At 42.6% G+C, this 20,299-nt stretch overlaps 1 protein-coding gene across 1 annotated transcript in view; it reads left to right on the top strand.

The window, feature by feature from the left end:
- The window catches only part of THEM4 (thioesterase superfamily member 4), a 79,389-nt gene extending 60,847 nt beyond the window's left edge, over positions 1-18,542 (top strand). Inside the window, 5 exon segments of the mRNA XM_077772614.1 lie at positions 4,139-4,295; positions 4,838-4,904; positions 4,906-4,946; positions 13,535-13,659; positions 17,091-18,542. Coding sequence (XP_077628740.1) covers positions 4,139-4,295; positions 4,838-4,904; positions 4,906-4,946; positions 13,535-13,659; positions 17,091-17,131 — 431 coding nt within the window. The 3' untranslated portion in view covers positions 17,132-18,542.
- Positions 18,543-20,299: the final 1,757 nt, after the last annotated feature.

The raw sequence follows: 20,299 nt of genomic DNA, 5'->3' as shown, positions 1-20,299 counted from the left end.
CTGACGCGGGGCTCAAAACCACAAACCGTGAGATCATGACCTGAGCCGAAGTTGGATGCTTAACCAACTGAGCCACCCAGGCACCCCTAAAGTAAGTCTAATCTCATTAAACATGGCCTGATTGTTTAGATGGGTGCTATAAGAATAGCGATTGGCCATGTTGGTTTTTTTGGGGTGTTTACTTTGCATAAGGAATCCCAGATTCGACTTTTAAAAGCCACTCACTGTCTTTGCCTATAATACCTATGAATCTGAGTGGATTCTTCTCCTCTCAGGGTCCCCCAAATATTCTACAGTTCCACAGGCTGCCAGAAAGTGACCCATCTTTACCCTCCTATGATGCCAGGAACCCAGTAAGCAAAATACCAGGCAGTTTTCTGAAGGGAGTTTTATTGGCTCCATAAAGTCAGCCTTAGTTTCCTGAGCTGTTTGGTCATATCTGTGTCTATAGTAAGGAACATATTATCTGCAAATAGATGACTGTTAAAATAAGAATACTCAGTAAGACTTTCCAAATTTTGGTGGGATCAGATAGGAGAAAGATAAATGTTGCAATTCTGTTTTATCTTCATCAACTCATTCAGCCCCATGTAATTAACCCTTGTTTTGCTTGATCTAGGCAGTTTTATGAATTGAGTTTTCCACTAGAGTTCTGGAAATTCTTACCCAGTTCAGTGGTATGATCTTAAAGTTATCAGAAACCTGTACTTGTCAGAGTCCTTTTCTTGAATCTCTTAGAAGACAAAGCACTTTTGCAAAATCATCAGAATAAAACGACTGTCTGTAAATGACGAAAAGACTGAAAAATAGCCATGGTTAAAGATCTGATGAGAGTTCATTCTAATGCAAACGACAAGGAAATGTGCTTATTTCTGTGACACAGATTTTAAGATAACTAGAATTATGACTGATAACATTATACCAGGATACCAGATTTCTAAGAACTTCATACAGTTAAAAGAGTTCAACAACTCTCCCTTAGAAGGTTGTTCTGGGGACCTGTCGGGAAATCCCAGAGTTAGTCTAAGTTCAAAGACTTGATTTAAACTTTGGTTAGGGGAAGTTTGTCAAATACCAAAAGTTGTAGAACATCTTATCAAATAGGTCAGTGTGGAACAGTACTTAATCATGAAACCAAAATGATGATTAAAAGCTGTCAAAGGCAAACCAGAAAAGTACATAGTTGTAAAAACAAAACAAAAACTTAGCTCTTTTAATAGAGAAGAAGACTCAGTATCTTAAGTAATCAAAGACCTGAAAAAGACAACACAAAACACAGGAAATTATTTTGGTAAGATAAAAAAATTCTTACTTTCTAGGCAGATTACTTAAAAGGTAAAGAAAAACCTTTCACAGTGTCTTATTAAGAGTAGAACAGGACGCCTGGGTGGCTCAGTCAGTTAAGCGTCTGGCTTCAGCTTAGGTCATGATCTCACGGCTTGGCTTGTGGGTTCAGGCCAGAGTCAGGCTCTGCTGACAGCTCAGGGCCTGGAGCCTGCTTGGGATCCTGTCTCTCACTCTCTCTCTCTCTCTCTCTCTCTCTCTCTCTCTCTCTCTCTCTCTCTCTCTCTCCCTCCCCCCACTCGTGCTTGTGACCTCTCTCTCTCAAAAAATAAACATTTTTTAAAAAGAGCATACCAATAATCCAAGAAAACTGTGTCCTTTTAATAGACAAACGAATATTAAATTTTAATTCTGTACAGGCATTCTATTAAAACTTATTTTAGGGGCACCCGTGTAGCTCAGTCGGTTAAGCGTCTGCCTTCAGCTCAGGTCATGATCTCACGGTTTGGTGCGTGAGTTTGAGCCTCACATCAGGCTCTCTACTGTCAATTGCTGTCCGCGCAGAGCCCACTTCAGATCCTCTCCTCACCTCTCTCTGCCCCTCCACCCCCTGCATTCTCCAGCACACACGTGCACGCTCTCTCTCAAAAATAAATAAGTAAAACTTATTTTTAAAAACTCTTACAATAAAGTCATTCAGTGTTAGCCACCTTGGCCACCCAAGGTAAGAAGATTCTCTCTCCCTCTCTCCTCCCCAACTTTATCTACTTAGTTTGCTCCTTATTCTCCTCTTGTCATTCTGAAACAACTAGTTACTCTGCTTGAGGACAAAATTCTTCTTTTGTTTCCTTAACAAAAACCCATCTCCATGCCTCATAACCTTTTCTTACCAAAAATACATCCTGCTTTCTTTGCATACAGGGTTATTTCTCTTATTTTTAGTATTTTTAATGACATATATTAGAATTTTTTTTAATTTTCTAATGTTTATTTATTTTTTGAGAGAGAGAGACGGAGCATGAAGGGGGAGGGGCAGAGAGAGAGAGACACAGAATCTGAAACGGGCTCCAGGCTCTGAGCTGTCAGCACAGAGCCCAACGTGGGGCTAGAACCCATGAACCACAAGATCATGACCTGAGCCGAAGTTGGATGCTTAACCGACTGAGCCACCCAGGTGCTTCTCTGTTAGAATTCTTAACGTATTAAAACCTTAATTTCTAGTGAAAAGAAGTGAAGAGTTGTGAACTGTGTGATGCCAGTATTGTGTAGATTGACAAATTTATGAATACGTTTTATAATTTTTATAAGCCTACACTTCCTCATATTGCAGTTTTCCAGTGTGGTACAGAACACGTTTGCTAACAGACTCCAAAATGTTTCACTGACTGTTAATAAGAGGACACGAGTAGGTAACCTTGGACTTAATATTTAGCAATTAGTGTTTTAGTATTTTTTATTTTGTTGTTGTTGTTGTTGTTTTCTCTTTTGTGTGTGTGAGAGTGTTTATTCATTTTTGAGAGCAAGCGTCGGCAGAGGAGGGGCAGAGAGGGAGACCGAGGATCCGAAGCAGCCTCTGCACTTCTAACAAGCTTCTCTCACCACCTTTATTTTTCTCATTTTTATGACATAACCTCAGGGTTTGGTAATCTAGATCAGGAATTTTGAACTCCTAAGTAAAAAATTGGAAGGGTTTGGTGCTTCTCTAGAAGTTCCAGAATGTCAGAACTGGAAGAACTCCAAGATCATTGAGGTTTATCTCCTCACTGTATGGGTAAAATGTGGAGGAAGCAACAGGTTCTAGGCCAAGAACTTAATTCTCCCAACTCCTATGATACTGGCCCTCATTTCTAACTCTTTCCCCCTCAATTTTCTCAACAACCCCTAGAGGGCTTATAGTATGCGCACATGCAGTGGATGCCACTTACTGAGCGACAAAGTCTAGAAGACGGGCACCCGCCCCACCTCCAAGATGTTCATGGCCTAAATAAAAGCCATTCTCTCCACTTCTCCTAAATCTTCTCATCTTCTGTCTTTTTCCAACTCTGTAAATGTAAATTCAATAACAATAAAAGAAGCTTAGTGTTATGCATGGCAAATCATGATGAGCCAAGAAAGAAATCTTTGAGTTTGGGGAATTAAATCTTAACATAGATGTGTAAGGATAGACACACCCTACCTTTAGAACATCTTTCACGGGTGCCTGGGGGTAGGGGGGCTCAGTCAGTTAAGTGTCTAGCTCTTGATTTCAGCTTGGGTCATGATCTCAGTTTGTGAGTTCAAGCCCCACATCAGGCTCTGCGCTGACAGCACAGAGCCTACTTGGGATTCTCTCTGCCCCTCCCCTGCTCGTTTTTTCAAAGTCTGATTACAACTCACTAATTTGATTTCCTGAACCTTAACCGTTCTAAACCTGAGTTTGGGGGTTTAGAGTCCCACACAGGATATTGGGCTGAAATGGATCTGATTTTGATCAGTATGATAACCTACCTTTGCTGAAGCTAAACTCCCATCCTCAAGGAAAACCTCTCTGCTGTTACACCAGTCATTTTCTTTAAATCTCATTTAAGCCGTACTTACTTTAGGAAGACTTTCTGTGCATACCTTGTTTCCTGTTTCATTTTGTGTGCCCTCAACATTTATTATGTCCCCAGTTAGACTGTTAATTCCACACGAGCAAATTTCCTATATTCTGCTTCTGGGAGACGCTCCCATTCCCTTATAATTTTGTACCTAGTTGACATTGTAATCAGTCCTCCATTAACCTGTCGTTCTTGCAGGTACAGGTGCTTAGCTCTGCTGTGGCATCTGTCTGTTACCTGTTTCTCATACGCCCATCCACTTCATTTCCCTACAGATGCAAAACCTATAAAAGAACAAAGGTCACAGCCCCAGCTCTTTCCCAGAAACTTTGAGGAAGGCCTGGGCTTTGAATATGTAATGTTTCATAATCATGCTGAAGACAAGACAGTTTGCATATTTCAAGGAGGTCCTTACCTACAAGGAGCACCTGGGTAAGAATGACAGCTAACATCCCATAGATCAGTAGAAGTCTCGATCTGAAAGCTTATTAACTTACAGTATCCACATATATCCATGGACTACAGTAAAGGCATTGCAGTGGTAATGTAGATATATATTTATTGACATGGAAAGATGTTTATAATTATTAGATCACAAACTCATGGGACAGAGCAATAGGAGTATAATTTGAGAGTATCGTTAACAAGGTAACAGCAGTTTGTCACTAGATGGTGGGATTGTAGGCCTTCAATTTTATTTATTTATTTTTCTTTGTTTCTGTTTATCTACCTTTCTTTACATTGTTAAGCAGTGATATGTGCAGTTCAATAAAAACATGATACAAATTTCATAAATTATATTTTAGCTTTCTGCTTGACTGTGCTCTGATTACCATTTGACATTCACTTCATTGAACGTGGACTAAGTGGACTTTTCATGAGTAAATTATATGGAGATGTGCTTGGATAATTTCCCCCAGAGGCTCTGTTTTTAGACCTTTTGAAAACCTCTCTCTTTCTGCTATTGTAACTAGATTCCTTCACGGAGGTGCCATCGCAACCATGATCGACTCTACTTTTGCTATCTGCTCTCATAGTCGGGGGGATTGTCATGACCGCCAGTCTCAACATCAATTTTAAAAGGTAAACTCCTGTGTATTCTCAGCTTCTTAGATGACATGGGTTCTTGGGTCAGCTGCCCCACCCCCTACCTGAGACCCTGAGATAAAGATTTGTGTGCACGTGATAAGGGGGAGGGGGGCTAGCCCAGGAGTGGGAGGAGCAGAACAAACAGGGAAAAGGAAGAAGGCAGCCAGGCTGGGCTGCATGAAGGTCCTGCATGATCATCCAGGGGGCTCTGGAGTGAACCAAAGTGCCTCTGAATTGTTCTGCTGCAAGCAAGGGAGCTCCCACATCAGTCTACGGTGAGGGCTGTCCTGGGGGCCAAAATTCCAGGCACTTCGGGCTTTCTGTGTTTGAGCAAAGCTGTTTCTAAGCAAAAATAAACAACAAATAAAGGTGAGAAAAGGATTGAAGGCGATCTGAGTGGAACACCAAGATCCACTATATAACAACACACAAGCTGCATATAACTTCACACAGAAATAAAAGGACAGGCACCAAGATGAGTTTGGTATCCATAAGAAATAAAGCCCAGCATGGTCCTAGTGCATTCTTCAGTTTTACAGCTACACATCTACAGTTACCGGTACAGTATGGAAACTTGCACAGGACAGAGAAGGAGCAACAGGGTAAAACAGAGCTTAAGAACAATTCAGTAGATGAGGTCTCCAGATGAGGGCTTGTGGGTTATTGCTTTGCACAGGGTGGGGCATTTAAGATACAAAACATCTCCAGGGCACCTGGGTGGCTCAGTCGGTTGAGCGTCCGACTTTGGCTCAGGTCATGATCTCCCAGTTTGTGGGTCCGAGCCCCGCGTCGGGCTCTGTGCTGACTGCCAGCTCAGGGCCTGGAGCCTGTTTCAGATTCTGTCTCCCTCTCTCTCTGACCCTCCCCTGCTCACGCTGTCTCTCTCTGTCTCTCAGAAATAAATAAAACATTAAAAAAAAAAAAGAAAACATCTCCGTTTTATACCCTAGAAAGTAGTAGGGTTTCTGTAGCCATCATCAGGAAGCCATGCCTTATAGACTGTGGGTTTATTTACTGCAAGTAATCTTTAGCAAGACATCCTACAGAAAAGGATACTTCCCCCTACGTGCTTTTTCACTTAATTTCAGCAGGCAGCAGAAGCTTTTCTATAAATATTTTGTTTTGCAGTCCATACCATCTCTCATATAACTTCTCAACTCTGCCGTTGAGGCACAAAAGCAACTGTAGACAATACATAAACAGAAATGAATGCCGCTGTGTTCCAGTAAAACTATTGACAGGGGCGCCTGGGTGGCTCAGGCAGTTAGGCATCTGACTCTTGATGTCAGCTCAGGTCATGAGCTCATAGTTTGTAAGATCGAGCCCTGCATCAGATCAGGCTCTGCATTGACAGCAGGAGCCTGCTTGGGACTCTCTCTCCCTCTCTCTCTGCCTTTCCTTCCCCTCCCCCCCCACCCTTCTTTTAACAAACATGCTTTCTCTCTCAAATAAGCCTTTTAAAAACTAAAATTTGCTCTTGCTCTCTCTCAAAATAAACATTTAAAAAATTTTTAAAAATTTTAAACCCTTTATTTACAAAAACAGGCAGCTGGCCAGTGGGGCTATAGTTTGCCAATTCCCGGAGGCCCAGCTGGAAAAAACTAGACAAGGCTATTTATCGCCTTTTCCCGGGAGTGTTTCTGTCTGCTCCCCACCTCACACAAACATACAGAGGCTTGCTTGCACACACACGTGCACAGATTGAGAGAATTCGAGGCCAGCTGCTTTAACTTCTCCCTCCTCAGCTGCCAATAACCCTAACTTCAACATAGAAAGGACTCATACAAGATAGAAATGTATCCCACAGAGGAGTACAGAGGAAGGCTCTCTGGGCTCCTCTGACAGTTCCTCCGGTTCCCCAAGACACAGGCTCCTTCTAGCTCACCTGCTCACAGTACAGAGTGGCAGCTAGAGCCGTCAAATGTCCTGACAGCAGAATTGAGGAAGGGCAGAAGAGACATCTCTCTTTTTAGGAGACTCCCTGGGAGCTCCACACAGCACTTCCATTTAAAGTCATTCGCGGGACACCTGGGTGGCTCAAGGCAGTTAAGTGTCTGACTTGGGCTCAGGTCATAATCTCGTGGTTCATGAGTTCAAGCCCTATGTCAGTCTCTGTGCTGACAGCTCAGAGTGTGGAGCCTTCTTCAGATTCTGTGTCTCCCTCTCCCTCTGCTCCTCCCCACCCTCCCTCTCAAAAATAAATAAAAGAAATTTTTTTAAGTCATTAGTAATAAGACAGATTGAGAAAGTGACTTCTTAACTGATATCATTATCACCTCAAATGAAAGCAACAACCACAGACATATTAATCCAAACTTGTAAATTGTGTAATATAAATTCAATACTGAAGCAGTGATTTGAAACAGAATCAGGGATGCTTGGGTGGCTTTTAAGCATCCATCCAACTTGGTTTCAGCTCAGGTCATGGTCTCACAGTTTGTGAGTTCAAGCTCCACATAAGGCTCCATGCTGACAGCTCAGAGCCTGCTTGGGATTCTTTCTCCCTCTCTGCCCCTCCTTCCCCTACTTGCTCTCTCTCTCAATAGAATTTTGGGGGACAACGGGGTGGCTCAGTTGGCTAAGTGTCCAGCTTTGGCTCATGTCATGATCTTGCGGCTCTTTGAGTTCGAGCCCCACATTGGACTCTGCTATCGTTGTGGACCCCACTTCGGATCTGGTCTCCCTCTCTGTCCTTCCCCCACTCGTGAATGCACACTGTCTTTCAAAAATAAATAAACGTTAAAAAAACAAACATAATCAGGGACATCTGGGTGGCTCAGTTGGTTAAGCATCTGACTCTTGATCTTGGCTCAGGTCATGATCCCATGGTTTGTGAGTTCGAGCCCCAAGTCAGGCTCTGTGTTAATAGCACAGAGCCAGCTTGGGATTCNTCCCCTCGCCCCCCCCCCCAATTAAATAAACACTAAAAAATTAAAAACAATCAAATTTTATTAAATACCTCAGTAAATAAAATAACAAGCCTAATGTTGGAGTTTTCCCCAAATGTGCAGTTTCTTTGCCTCAAACGCAAAATTGATCATAAAACTGATTATTCCACCTCCACTTACTAAGAATTTTTCATTGTGGGCTTAATTAATTTCTCTAGGATGTCAGTATTTATATTTTCCTCAGGTTAGTGTACTTGTTCTTAGAGACTCACCAGTAATTGTGTCAGATGCCGGAGAAACCGTGTCAGTCACTGAATTTTCAGGTTTGGGCAGACTCGGCGGGTAGGAGTTTCCCTTCAAAGGCGGTTGGTATGTGTGCCCGAGTTCATGAAGCCAACCCCTGTTGGCATCGAGATTTCCTTACCATGTCAGAGGACTTTGCAAACCTACACCTTTTCTTCTAACCTACTACTTCCCCCTTTTTTAGGATCCAGGTCCACCATGCCTTCATTGTATATTTTCTGCTTTGGTTTGCGGCTCACCTACAATTGAGTGCATCTCATTTAATTGGCAGAAATTCCATCCCCCAGAAGACAAGGACATGAGTCTGTAGTTTTCTTCCAGAGATACTCAGCTTGGCAAGACATTTGCCTTCCTTCTAGCTGGTCATTTCTTGTAACCAGTCCTTTCTGTTAAGGGTACAGTTCCTGCATTTTCTTGAATTGTTTGGCTTCCTGACAGGTCTCTGGCTGTTGGTGTGGGGGAGAGGGCTCGGGTCCTATGGAGATTGTGTGGGGCTTTGAACACCCAAATGGCATGAGTTTAGCTCATTTCCAGTACATAGAATAGCTTCTTCAAGTGTATTTACCTTTGTGTCTAGCTTTTGTCTATGATTTCTTGAATAGCTAGGGCATGAGAAACATGTTTGGTTAGCTGATTTACATGTTGAGCTGTATGAACCTCTTGGACTAACGCAACAGTAGAAACAGAATTGTACATGTAAAGGTCAGTCTTTTATGAGTAAGGGTAATTGGCCTGTTCATAGCCCAAGGGAAAGTATGGAGGGAAACAGGACCTGCTGGAGACACAATGTCTGTTCCCATAATCACAAAAGAAGAAGTTCCCACAATAAGTTCCTTCACAAGGTGCAATCATCATACCAGGGCCAGAGTAAGCGGACAGGTCACTCCCGATACCAGTCCACAAGGTTCCTTGGGGGTCGGTGCTCAAGCAAAAATAACTGAGTGGGGGGTGGATATCGGTCGTCATCTGATTGGCAAGAGACCGTGCAAACTTACTTTAACCTCACCAGAAGCTTTCTCGACCAGTGGGCTCAGAATGGCTCCCAGCAGATATTAAGCATCTTTTCATGTGCTTGTTGGCCATTGTATATTATCTTTGGAGAAATGTCTGTTCAGGTCTTTTGCTCATTTTATACTTGGAATATATATATATATATATATTAATTTTTTTTGTTCAGTTATAGGAGTTTTTTGTATATTCTGGATATTATTAACCCCTTATCAGATATATGATTTGCAAATATTTTCTCCCATTATATAGGTTGCTTTTTCACTATGCTGATTATGTCCTTTGATGCACAGAAGTTTTTAAGCTTAAATTTTAAGTAATCTCTTTCGTCTATACTTTTGTTGCCTGTGCCTTTGGGGTCATATCCAAAAATTCATTGCCCAACCCAGTGCATGAAGCTTTTCACCAGTGTTTTCCTCTTGGACTTTTATATGTTTTAATCCACTTTCAGTTAATTTTTGTATATGTTGTAAACTAAGAATCCAACTTTATTCTTTTGCATATGGGTACTCAGTTTCCCCAGCACCATTTGTCGAAAAGACCATCCTTCCCCCATTGGGTGGTCTTAACACCCTTAACGAAAACCATTTGACCACATATGAGAGTTTATTTCTGGGCTCTCTGTTCTGTTCTATTGGTCTACATGTCTGTCTTTATGCCAGTACCACACTGTTTTGATTACTATAGCTTTGTAATATGTTTTAAAATCAGGAAGTGGGAGACTTGCAGCTCCCCCCACTCCAGACTGTTTCAGTTATTCAGAGTCCCTTGAGACTCATATTCTATTTATTAAAAAACTTGTACCATTGGGATTTTCTAAGGTTGTGTTGAGTCTGTAGATCACCTTGTGTAGTACTGACATCTTAACAGTATTTTCTTTCAATCCATGAACACGGGACATTTTTCCATTTATTTGCGTCTGCAGTTTCTTTTAGCAGTATTTTGTAGTTTTCAGTGTACACGTTTTTTTGCCTCCTTTGTTAAATTTATTCCTAAGTATTTTTTATGTTATTTTAAATGTAATTATATGCTTAATTTTCTTTTCTGATCATTCCTTTTTAATGTATAGAAATGCAGTCAGTTATTGAATAGAAGTGGCAAAAGTAGGCATCCTTGTTTTGTTCTGATCTTGAAGGAGAAGCTTTCAGTCTTTCACCATTCTGTATGATGTTAGCTAAGGCTTTTCATATATGGCTTTTAGCATTTTTATTATGTTAAGGTAGTTTCCTTTTTTTTTCCTAGTTGTGTTTGAGATTTTCAACTCCTTATCCAGACTGTCATCAGACCTTATTCTCTTATATAATCCTGTGTCTCACCAACCACTTCTCTGTTTCATTTGAATGAATCAAATGAAAGGATAAATTTGTCAAAATCTGCCAAAACACAAAATGTGATTTTGATAGCAGTTACATTAACTTAAAGATTAACTTGGGGGAAGGGACGCCTGGGTGGCTTAGTCGGTTAAGCGTCCGACTTTCGCTTAGGTCATGATCTCGCGGTTCGTGAGTTCGAGCCCCGTGTCGGGCTCTGTGCTGACTGCCAGCTCAGAGCCTGGAGCCTGTTTCAGAGTCTGTGACTCCCTCTCTCTCTGCCCCTCCCTTGCTCACGCTGTCTCTCTCTCTCTCCTAGAAATAAATAAAACATTAAAAAAAAAAAAAAAAGATTAACTTGGGGGAAATGGTCATCTTTACTTATAGTCAATATTTTATACTATTTATTTTATAAAATTCAATCCTAGAAATGGCTTTTTAACATGAAAAAGAATATATTAAGTTTTTAATATCTTTCCATGTTCCATGTTTTTACAATATTTTTCCTTGTTCAGATAAAGCAGAAGAATGTAGTACAGTCTTCCTTCTCAAAAAAAAATGTATTTGAAAGCAAGCAAAGTTTTGGATTGTAATTTAGCTTAACAAATCTTTATGTCTTCAGCCCATGCTCCCTGCCAGGCCCAATGATTAATCCTTGGCCTGTCCAACTAACCATCTGTATCCGTCAGTTCTGTTGCTGTTCATTTGTTACCCACAGTTAGAAAATTTACTAAAAACAATTTGATTTCTGTGAAATCGTGTGGACAGAGCGGATACGGTCAGGATCAGAACCGAGGTCTTCTGACTCTGCTCTTCCCTACAGCACACATCCTTCATTCTCTTCTATTAGTTGATGATTCAAGACCAGAAAAAGCAGGGGTAATATAACTACACTTGACCCTTGAACAACATGAGTTGACTTCTACTTGGATTTTTTTTCAATAAATACAGTACAGTACTATAAGTCTGTAAATGTATTTTCTCTTATGTTTTCCCCCCCAAGGGAGAGAGAAGTTTATTAAATACGCTGCAAGGGAGCAGTAGGCAGGACAGCAAAGAGAGGCTGTCTGTTCTTGGGATTTTTTTTTTAAATAGGCTCCATGCCTAGCGCAGAGCCCAACGTGGGGCTTGAACTCAGAAGCCCAAGATCAGCCCTGAGCTGAGATCAAGAGTCAGACACTTAACTGACTGAGCCACCCAGGTGCCTCTGCTCTTACGATTTATTTATTTTAACATTTTATGTTTTAAATGTTTTAATTAATTTGAGAGGGTGCATGTGAGTGGGGGAGGGGCAGAGAGGGAGAGAGAATCCCAAGTAGACTCCACACTCTCAATACAGAGTCCATTCCAGGCCTCCATTCAAGGAACTGTGAGATCATGACCTGAGCAGAAATTAAGAGTTAGTCATTTAACCAACTAAGCCACCCAGACACCTATGATTTTTTTTTAATTTGTTTAATGTTTATTTTTTGAGAGAGAGAGACACAGAGCACAAACGGGAAGGACAGAGAGAGAGGGAGACATAGAATCCGAAGCAGGCTGCAGGCTCCGAGCTGTCAGCACAGAGCCTGACGCGGGGCTCAAATTCATGAACTGTGAGGTCATGACCTGAACCTAAGTTGGATGCTTAGTGGACTGAGCCACCCAGGCACCCCTGCTCTTATGATTTTTTAATAACATTTTCTTTTTCTCTGGCTTACCTTATGGTAAGTATACAGTATATAATGCTTATAACATCCAAAATATGTATTAACTGACTTCTCCTATAATTGGTAAGGGTTCTGTGCAGCAGTAGACTGTTAGCAGTTAAATTTTGGGGGAGTTAAAAGTTACACATGGATTTTTGACTGTGCAGGGGTCAGTGCCCCATAACACCCACATTATTCAAGGATCAGCTTTAGTTTAGAATTTAATATTTATCAGGGCTCATATTTTGTATATCATTGTTAGATTCATAATAATAATCATAGTAATACTTACAAATTTAATCCAGTCAATTGGTGCCCCTTTGGGGGACTAGAGCAGTAGATCCTGTACCAAATACATAAGGAAATAAGCCATGAAGAAGTAAACCACCATTAAGTGAAAATCAGCAGAAAGATAATTAACAGACTTAGACCCTCGGGGACTTAAGATATGGTAATCAGACAAACAGTATAAAAGATGATGTAAAGAGATGTTTAAAGGAAAGGAAAGCTTGGTTGTTTCACCAAGAGGTTCAGGAAAAGCTAATTGGAGTGAAAACTGGGCAGAGGTAACAACTAGGACTTTCATTCTACCTGGAGTAGTTCCTTCGTCCACATGGGGGCACTGGAGCAACACAGAGCACAGCCTGCTCTGCCTTAATGGTTTCTGCCAAATAAAATCTCACCGTTGTAAAGGTCTGTTTTTCATCCTGGCTCTCTGTCTCCAAGGACTCCCAAAGGTGACTGTAGCCGCTGGTCACATGTAGCTATTTAAGTTTAAATATAAATTCATTAAAATTAAATAAATGTAAAGATTCAGCTTTTCATTCACAGTAGCCACCTTTTGGACCCTCAGGAAGGTGGCTACTGTATTGAACAGCTCAGAGGTGGAACGTGTCTGTCACCACAGAAAGTTCTTTTGTACAGCGCTGGCTTAGGACATAAGGCGTTACCAGTGATTTGTTTTTACTGGATGTCTTTCTAGTGACAGTCACACTAAAGGGGATTGGGTGAAAATGCTTTATTATTACAGAAAATGAGAGAACTGATGGGACCATCCCATGGTCCCATTTTCACTTCTTTAAAGGATTCCAGCTCCCTTCAGACTTTGCTCTGGGTCCTCAGAAGGGACAGCTTGACTCCCTGGTGGCCTCTCCAGACCTAACCTCGAGAACAGCCTAGGCCCAGGTGCCCAGTCACCACCTGACGTCAGTGACACTCAGGAGGAAGGGGTGTGGAGAGCTGCTGGGGTCCCAGGCAAAGGGGTGTTTTATCTGAGACAGTCTGTCATACACGCTGATACCAGCTGCCCTTCGTAAGCACTCAGTCACCTCAGTGTTACATAAATCTGATAAAAACTAATTTTGTCTCCCTTTTTCCTCCTGCAGACCTATCCCCCTTTATTCTGTTGTTGTGATAAATAGCCAAGTTGATAAAGTTGAAGGGAGGAAATTGTTTCTCTCTTGTAATGTCCAAAGTGTGGATGAGAAGACCCTGTACTCGGAGGCAACAAGTAAGAAGCTGTCATTCTCTCTTTGTTGGGTTTGGTTCAGTTTGGGTTGGACTTTTTGGGGTTTTGTCTTTGGGGTTTGGGGGGTTGTTTTTTGTTTCTGCTTTGCTTTGGTTTTATAACCCACAAATGCCCAGAAATTCTCAATTTCCTATCATGCAAAAAACAAGTTAAAGGTATTTTCATACATTACTGGTAGGGAGCTGCTTATCAAAATCTATCAAAACTACAAAGTTGTGTGCTCTTTCACCCATTCCCAGGATTTTATCCCACTAAAGTGTGCAAAATTGCAATGTAGAAGTTGCTCTGCTGTCACTATAAATTACGTTTGTTATTTGCGAAAAGTTATTTGGAATAGCAGAATTGGCCAAACATAGACATCTATCAAGAGGATGGTTGGTTAAACAGCCATATTGAGTATGCCATAAAAAATTCTGTGGAATATTGTGGTGCCATGAATAAGAATAAGGAAATTTTTAATTATAGAGCTATCTCCATATATGTTGAATGAAAAACACAAATGTAGAACAGCGAATGTCATATGTTATCATTAGTATGAAAAATGTAGAGAGACCCTTTGCATTATCTTCCTTTTTTTTTTCCTTTTCTTTCCTGAATAATTTACCTCAAAATCAGTTAGGGAGAGTGGGCATGGTAGGCTTGGATTGACCTGGAGACTGCAGCGACGAATGGCCGTGAGGGCCCAGGCACCATGTTGGAGCCTGAGTGGAGTGGGGAGGGTGTCCCCACAGGCAGGTGTCCAGTGCATAATGTCAGAGCCCAAGTAAGGTAAGGCACAGCCCCACATGGGGTGTCAGCCCACGGGGGAAAGTGGCATCTACACAGGCCAGCAGCCGAGATGGGAGCCAGGTTCTTTACCATCAGAGAAGGCATTTCTAGGTACAGAAGGAGAGAAAACTAGAATGATGTTGGGTTGGAATTGGAAATCTTGGACATGAATGTTTTCCCAGTCTTTTGCTCTTAGGTATAATAGGAATAACTTCATATATCATCATTTTATCCACATTTTGACAGGTTAATCTCCAGTGGTTCTGGATGAGACCATTCTTTGTACTAGTCTCACAGCTTTTCTGTCAGCTTGACATTTCAAAATACAAAGTAATACATGGGAGTGAAGGGGAAGGCTCTGTATATGCCTGGGCCACACAGATCTTCAGGAACACCACACAGACAGCACTTTTCTCTGGGAAGGGGGCCGAGTAGGCTGGAGGGAGAGACCATCCGAAGGCCCCTGTACCTTGTGATGTGGTTATGTCAGTGGATTAGCAGCACGGGAGCTAGGTTTTATGTTCCCTAAAGCTTGCACAATTTAAGAAATTTAAGACAAAGAATGTAAAATTAGGTACGAACCTGAGTTTTTATTTCAAATGGGGAAAGAAACCCCACCATGCTGCTATCAGGAATACGCAGGTCCCTTCCCTCTGAGGTCTCTGCAGGCAGTTTCCCAGGAGAGCTTCCAGACTGCGTCCTCAGGCTCTCGCAGCCCTGCTCACAGGGCCTTCGCGAGGGAAGAGCCCCTGAAGCCTTACATTCTGTAGCTTCAGATTTAGACAAGTTCATTTAGACATTAGGTGCTTTTTGTTTGTTCCTATTCTGTTATATCTTAATGGACCTCAAATGTTATGTGGACCCCCAGGTTTGGGTTCATCAGAATCTTTGAGTTAGGACACATTGGTACATGAAACAGTCATTTTTTTTTTTTATTCATTCACTAATGTGTTTAGTTTTTAATTTAATAATAAACACCCTGAAACCTACCACCAACTAAGAACCAGAATCTTTTTTTTTTTTTTTAATTTTTTTTTAATGCTTATTTAGTTTTGAGAGAGAGAGAGACAGAGCATGAGCAGGGGAGGGGCAGAGATAGAGGGAGACACAGAATCTGAAGCAGGCTCCAGGCTCTGAGCTGTCAGCACAGAGCCTGATGCAGGGCTTGAAGTCACGAACCGCGAGATCATGACCTGAGCCAAAGTCAGATGCTTAACGGACTGAGCCACCCAGTCTCCCCAAGAATCTTAATATGTGTCCCTACCTCATTACTTTCCCATCTCATCTTCCTCCTCTCCCCGCCGAGTTTTGGTAAAGTATAATTAACAGGTAATATTATATTTGCCTGTACCTTCCTATTTTTTAGTAAGTTTTATCAAGATGATATGTGTGGACCTCAGGAATATAGAGTTTCATTGTTTGTTTTGAACTTTGTGAGAAAGAGATCACACTGCATGTACTTTCCTGGGTGTTGATTTTCTTTTCAATTCAGCTTCATGTTGCTGAAGTTCACCCTGTTGGCATGTTGTTGCCTCATTTTTCCTGCTGTACATATTCCATGGAGTGACTCCGCCACCATGAATTTGTCTCCCCTCATCACGCTGGGCCCAGATCCTTAGGAGTAGGCTGCTGTGAGCATTCTGGTGGTGTTCATGGGCAAGAGCTGGGCGTATAGTCAGGAGCAGAGTGTGGGAGTGTTCGGCCTCACAGGGGAACACTGGCTTGTTTTCTACACTACACTAAATGACTCTCCCACCAGCGACCCACGAGACCCCTATCTTCTCTGGCGATTGGTAAAGTTAGACTTCTGAATTTTTGCCAGTCAAATGGTTATAAAATGTTATCTCTGCATGATCTTTTTATTTTCCTGATCGTGATCACCTGTGAAGATGAAATCTCTTCATGTATCTGTTGATCAGATTTGTTCCCATTCTGTGAAATTCCTGTTTCTTCAGCTTTATTTTTTCCTTTTTTCCTTTTTTTTAAACTGATTTGTAGGAGTTCTTTCTATATTTTGTATTAAACCTTTTGTTGGATATGTAAGCTGCACATTTCGCCTTCGGGTATGGAAGTTGTCTTTTATTTGCTTTAAGATATCTTTTTCTATGAACAGAAGGTTTTTTTTTTTCATGGTAACGTAGTTGCATTTATTAAGTTTTCTTCCTTTATGGTTAATGCCTTTTGTGTCTTGTATTCCTCCACACCCACCCCACCCCCCAAGTATCAGCTGTTTGCAGAAATGATGGATAAGGGAAGCAGAAGAAAGATCCTGAATAATTGGAATCCACAGTCAATTTAAAAACTCCGTTCCAGGCTGTGGTGTATGCTCCTATCTTCAGTAGCAAAGGTTCCAGACAGCTTAGTCGTAATTTCACTTCCTTTCGCTTTCCTGACTATCTCTAATGGAAGCGGTAATGAACCATGAAATGACCAAATGAGAGGACTGGGAGAAGGAGAGAGGCGCTGTAGTGTTGTGATGGTTGAAGTTGATTCTTAATCTGACTAAGAAATGAGAGTAGACCCATAGATGGAAGGCACAAGCACGAATCTAAATCCTGTATACGCTTCTGCTCTGAGAAGTCCCATCCAATGGCAGTCAGTTGACTTATAATCACCAATCATCTCCTGTTATTTTGTTTGTTTAGGTTTATTTGTAAAGCTGGATCATAAAAAAAGCTTGACATAAAAGAGCTACTGGTGGATTCGACACCTGTCTGTGTTAGGCTCCCCCTCCTCCAGAAGAAGCTGTGGTGCCCTGCTGCTCTGCTCACCTGCTGATGAGTCCCCCTCCCTCGCCCCCAATCCTGGTCTTCCTGAGTGCATCTTCAGAATACAGCTGCGGGAGTTCGGTTGCCATCGTCTGAACTCTAACACAGCAGCGCTTACTTGTGTCTCCTTAGAATAAGTGTCTGGTTCACGTGACTTTGAATGGGCTCCTTAAGACGGCACAACCGTGGCGTCTGCCCCATTACTGCCTGGAGAGAAAACTCACACTGAAACCCTTACCACAAACTCATGCCAGAAAACCAAAGGAAGGAACGAGTGTGTGTGCGTGTATCTGTATGTATGTTATAAATTTCAAAGCTTTGTATAAATTACACATCTTTTTGGCTACAGTAGGAAACACAGCTAGTTCCTGTAGGAATCCCTAATCCTAGAGAATAAGGAGCTGTCCCATTTTTAACGTAAATTGTCCCTTATGTCTTACCAACAGTATAGTTTATCGTCACTGGAAGGAGCCTGTATTTCTCTCCTAGGTATCTTAATCCATTCAGGCTGCTACAGCAACACACCACAGACCTAGTAACTCATACACAACAGAAATCTTTGCTCACAGCTTTGGAGCCTGGAAAGGCCAGGATCGAGTTAGCAGCACAGTCACCATCTGGTGAGGGCTAGCTTGCGGGCTCATAGCTGGCACTTTCTCACTGTGTCCTCACTTGATGGAAGGGGCTAGCGATCTCTATAGATCCTCTTCTATGAGGGCACTAATCCCAGTCATGAGGGCTCCACTTTATTACTTACAGAATTCACTGTCATGTGTGCATTAGAATTTTAACATAAGAAGGGGGGGTGGGGCACAAACATACAGACTGTAGCATTAGCGCTGTCCCAGCAAAGTACCATACACTGGGTGGTTTGAAACAATAGGAACTCCTTGCCTCACAGTTCTGGGAAGAGAAGTCTAGAGTCCCCGTTTCTACAAGGCCGAGCTCCCTCTCAAAGCTCTAGGGAAGGAATTTCTCAAGTCTCTCTTCTACCCACTGGTAGCTTCAGGCACTTTGACTTGTACATGCATCACTCCTGCCTTCACATGTGTCCTTACATCATCTTTCCTCTGAGCACATCTGTCCACATTTCCCCTAAGGACACCACTCATTGGTAGGGCCCACGCTAATGACTTCAATTCGACTTCATTACCCCTATAAACACCCCATTTCCAAATAAGCTCACAGTATCACATTATCAGGATTTGGACTTCTAACATATCTTTTGAAATTAAGACAAAGTTCAACCCCTAACTGAACTTTAGACAAGATGAATTGGGAGATATTCTAGGGAACATACTCTGCGTCTAATAGAGTGAATAGAATCTATTGTGGACAAGAGTCTGTGCTTCATTTCTTATCTTTTCTTCCCCCCTTATTAAGAGTTTAAGTCGAACCTTGGGGCGCCTGGGTGGCTTAGTCAGTTAAGCGTCCGACTTTCGCTTAGGTCATGATCTCGCGGTTCGTGGGTTCGAGCCCCGCGTCGGGCTCTGTGCTGACTGCCAGCTCAGAGCCTGGAGCCTGTTTCAGTCTGTGACTCCCTCTCTCTCTGACCCTCCCCTGCTCACGCTGTCTCTCTCTCTCTCTCTCTCCTAGAAATAAAACATAAAAAAAAAAAAGTTTAAGTCGAACCCATATGAAATAGCCACTTTTGAGGATCTAAGTGGTCAAATATTGACAATTTCCCATGGCTCAACCAAGTGACTTAGGGATAGCCTGGTGGCACCCTCCCCAGTCCTTGCACAGCTCTAAGGTCAACTGGCATCCGCTGCCAGAGCCAACTGACCTTGGGATGGCCCAGCCCATGGAAGACTCCCATCTCTAGGGCCCACCTGTAGTCCCCCAGGCTGCAAGAAAGGCCCCGGCAGAGGGTCGGGGTCATAGCAATGGGGAGGTGCCTGGCCCACAGCTGTGTGCTCTGCATGTCTGACAACAGCCACCGTTTCTGCCTAGTCTTCCATTTAATGAAACTAGAGACTGGGCTGCGGTGGGAGCTCTTTCCACTGGCTTTCCATGCATAGTGGGCATGGGTAGAAATGTGAAGCTGAAGGAATGAGCCAGCACTGCAGTCTAGTTTCACGAGCTTAGACAGAGAAGGTACTTTAAACATTTCATGTCTTTGAACAGGCTCGCCAAACTGCTAAAGCACCCCCGGCCTTCGCATAAGGCAAAAAGAACTGTCGTTCTTCTATTGAATGTGTGCACACCTCCCTTCTGCCCACATCCAAGGTTTTAGTTCTCCCCCTGCTTGGATGGTTGCCCGGGCTGCGTTGCTGCGTGTGGGGGCACTGCCCGACTCGAAGGCAGGCTGAGGGGAAAGCTCGCTCGCTGTGAATACGGGGGTTCCCCACAGCAAGTGAGTGCAAAATGGTTTCCCTGCTTTACAGCAGACTGTTCTAGGCTTGACACAGCCTGCATTCTTGGCCTTCATCACGTTACATTTTGATAAATATGTAAGATTGGCAGAACGTGAGTCAACGGAAGAAGGTGCGTGAGAACCGTGGGGGCCCCACTCCTGTTGCCAGCTTGCTGAGTAGCTTTTGTGTGACCCTGCCCAGCCCCCTCTTTACCCAGGTGGGGGGGGTGGGTAGTGGGCAGTTTGAGTAAAGATTTAAGAACTGCTGCGGCAAGTGTTAAAATACCCTTGAACTATCAGAGCAAACAGAATTAGGCAGTAAGCTTTTGATCTTAACCCCAGGTTTCTAAATGCCTAGGGAATATAATAGAAAGATACTCGTGCAGAAATGTATTGTGGGGGGAATTTAAAAATAAATAAGATTAACTTCTTTCCTCTAGTGGGAAGGTGGAATGAAATATAAAAGGAAGTCAAGAAAAACCTTTTTGTGGGGCGCCTGGATGGTTCAGTCGGTTAAGCGTCCGACTTCGGCTCCGGTCCTGATCTCAAGGTTCGTGGGTTCGAGCCCTGCGTCAGGCTCTGTGCTGACAGCTAGCTCAGAGCCTGGAGCCTGTTTCAGATTCTGGGTCTCCCTCCCTCTCTGACCTCCTACTCATGCGCTCTCTCTCTCTCTCTCTTTCTCTCTCTCTCAGAAATAAAACATTAGAAAAAGATTTTTAAAAACCACAAT

Source organism: Crocuta crocuta, unplaced genomic scaffold, assembly GCF_008692635.1.
Source record: "Crocuta crocuta isolate KB4526 unplaced genomic scaffold, BGI_CrCroc_1.0 scaffold415, whole genome shotgun sequence".
Lineage (NCBI taxonomy): Eukaryota > Metazoa > Chordata > Mammalia > Carnivora > Hyaenidae > Crocuta > Crocuta crocuta.
Note: the sequence above shows the minus strand (reverse complement) of the source record. Positions and strands in the feature narration are given on the sequence as shown.